Source organism: Colobus angolensis, unplaced genomic scaffold, assembly GCF_000951035.1.
Source record: "Colobus angolensis palliatus isolate OR3802 unplaced genomic scaffold, Cang.pa_1.0 Scaffold295, whole genome shotgun sequence".
NCBI lineage: Eukaryota > Metazoa > Chordata > Mammalia > Primates > Cercopithecidae > Colobus > Colobus angolensis.
The window spans coordinates 1,727,964-1,730,344 of record NW_012116210.1 but is presented as its reverse complement, the minus strand read 5'-3'; the positions used below and the strand labels follow the sequence as shown (position 1 = coordinate 1,730,344).

At 44.7% G+C, this 2,381-nt stretch overlaps 1 protein-coding gene across 1 annotated transcript in view; it reads right to left on the bottom strand.

Annotated features, from left to right (window-relative positions):
• Positions 1-2,381, bottom strand: part of LOC105516948 (chromosome unknown open reading frame, human C8orf76) — a 30,925-nt gene that overhangs the window by 28,150 nt on the left and 394 nt on the right. The window contains exon 2 of the mRNA XM_011949295.1: positions 2,201-2,373. Coding sequence (XP_011804685.1) covers positions 2,201-2,373 — 173 coding nt within the window. The remainder of the gene's footprint in view (positions 1-2,200; positions 2,374-2,381) is intronic.

The following is a 2,381-nucleotide window of genomic DNA, read 5'->3' as shown; positions in this document are numbered from 1 at the left end:
TAAAAAAAAAAAAAAAAAGAAGGAGCCGGATGTGGGATGTGGTTGCTTGGGAGGCTGAAGTGGGAGAACTGCTTGGGAGTCTGGGACTCGGAGACTACGGTAAGCTGTGTTCAGGTCACAGCACTCCAGCCAGGGCAACAGAATGAGACCCTGTCTCAATTAAAAATATATTTAATAAGTAAAAAAAAAAAAAATTATCACAGGTAATAAGCGCAACAATATGATACCTCTCTAGAAAAGCAGCACACAACTGTATGGTTTTATCTACAGCATTTTCAATACATAGAGCTGTGGTGCCTGGGAACCTACATTTATCTAGCATAGTTCACACTAGTTCTTTACTTTATTTATGTATTTATTTTTTTGAGAGTCTTACCCTGTTGCCCAGGCTGGAGTGCAGTGGTACGATCTCAGCTCAACTTCTACTTCCGTGGTTCAAGCAATTCTCATGCCTGGGCCTCCCAAGTAGTTGGTATTACAGGTGCGTGCCACCATACCCAGTTAATTTTTGTATTTTTATTTTTGTAGAGATAGGGTTTCACCATGTTGGCCAGGTTGGTCTCGAACTCGTGAGCACAAGTGATCCTCCTGCCTCAGCCCACCTTGGCCTTCCAAAGTGTGTGAGCCACCACATCCAGGCCACATTGGTTCTTTAAAATGAGACATGCTTTCTTGTAGAGAAATTTTAGTGTGACTGGAATAGGGATTGACAATTCTTTACTGAAAGGACATAGGAAAGAAGAATTATAGATATGGTGCAATTATGAAAACGTCATAATGGCCAAAAACTAGAATTTCAGCAAAGGAGACAGAAATTAAGGCTAGACGGAGGCTCCAATGCAACGAAATACCAAAAACCTGTAGGAGAGAAGTCTGAGGAAATGCCCATCTGGGATACTTTATTTGCTTTTCTACTGATTTAAATCCTATGGATAAAAAGGAAAGTGAGACTGAGATTGTTTGACTATTGAATAAATAATATACGTAAAGGCAGTGGCTTACACCTATAATCCCAGCACTCTGGGAGGCCGAGGCGGGCAGATCACTTGAGGTTAGGAGTTCAAGACCAGCCTGGCTAACAACAGTAGAGAAACCCTGTCTCTACTAAAAATACAAAATTAGGCCAGCATGGTGGCACACGTCTGTAATCCCTGCTAGTTCCGAGGCTGAGGCAGGAGAATCGCTTGAACCCGGGAGGCGGAGGTTGCAGTGAGCCGAGATCGCGCCATTGCACTCCAGCCTGGGCGACAAACTCCGCCTCAAAAAAAAAAAAAAGAAAAAAGAAAAAAGAAAAAAATCACTTGACTTCAGAATGTGTTAAATTCTATGCACCTGTACAGCACATCAGACCTGACAAAAGTATTTTCATATACATCGTCTCATTTCACTCTCACAATAACTCTGTGAGGCAGCATGTATTATTTTTCTGAAGGGACAAATAAGGAGCTGACACCTTCAAGGCAAGTGATAAAGCCAATACTGGAATTCAAGAGTCCTATCTCATAACCAGTTTTTTAATGTTCTGCCACGTGATTTCCAAGCCCATTCCCTGTTTTGAGTCTACATGATCCAGGGCTGAAGGTAACTTTGAAAGAACGTATGTGATAAGGAGAAAATGTAACTGAAATAACCAAAAAGATAATTCGGTAATTATCGAGGGCCTGGCATCTTGTCAGTACAATTGTGAGGAACGAATGAGACAATATATGCGCAGGAACCCACCACTGTGCCCGTAACACTTCGTATTTTCCATAAACATTAGTTTTGACTGATGAGCTATTTACACTCATGAAAGAATAGGAAGTAATACTCTACTAATTCAAAAATATTCGCGGAGTCCCTATTATGAATAAAAACTGTTAGGCACTGCCAAGGGCATCAAGAACCCATGCTGGTGCGATCATTTAGCACTCCGGGTCTCAGGACTGTATGAGAATACTGACAAGTGCTTTAAGTAGAAGCTAAATAGAGGGAAGTGAGCCAAAGACAAAAATATTTGGCTGGAAGATGATATCGGAAAAGACTTTCTGGAGGAGGTGACATTTAAGATGTGCCTTGAAAAACGAATGTAATAGCGCGGGGTTGGTATGGGCAGGGGGAGCTCGCTGAAGAGGGAGGGGCGAGTGGGTTTGCCGGACGTCACAGTTTTGGGGAGCCTGACCGCCCGGCTGTAGGAGTAGTGAAGGCAAACGGAAGGTACCGGAGATTTCAGGGCAGGGGCGTGAGTCCAGCCGGCAGCAGCCAGGCCGGCCAAATGCCAGGTGGGAGTCAAGCTGCTGACAACGCGGGGATTCTCGCCCATGGACCCGGAATGGGGCCTGGGAAGTCCGCTTCCCCGTGGAGGGTGAGGGACGGCGGGGGAGGCGGCGGGCGCTGGAGCG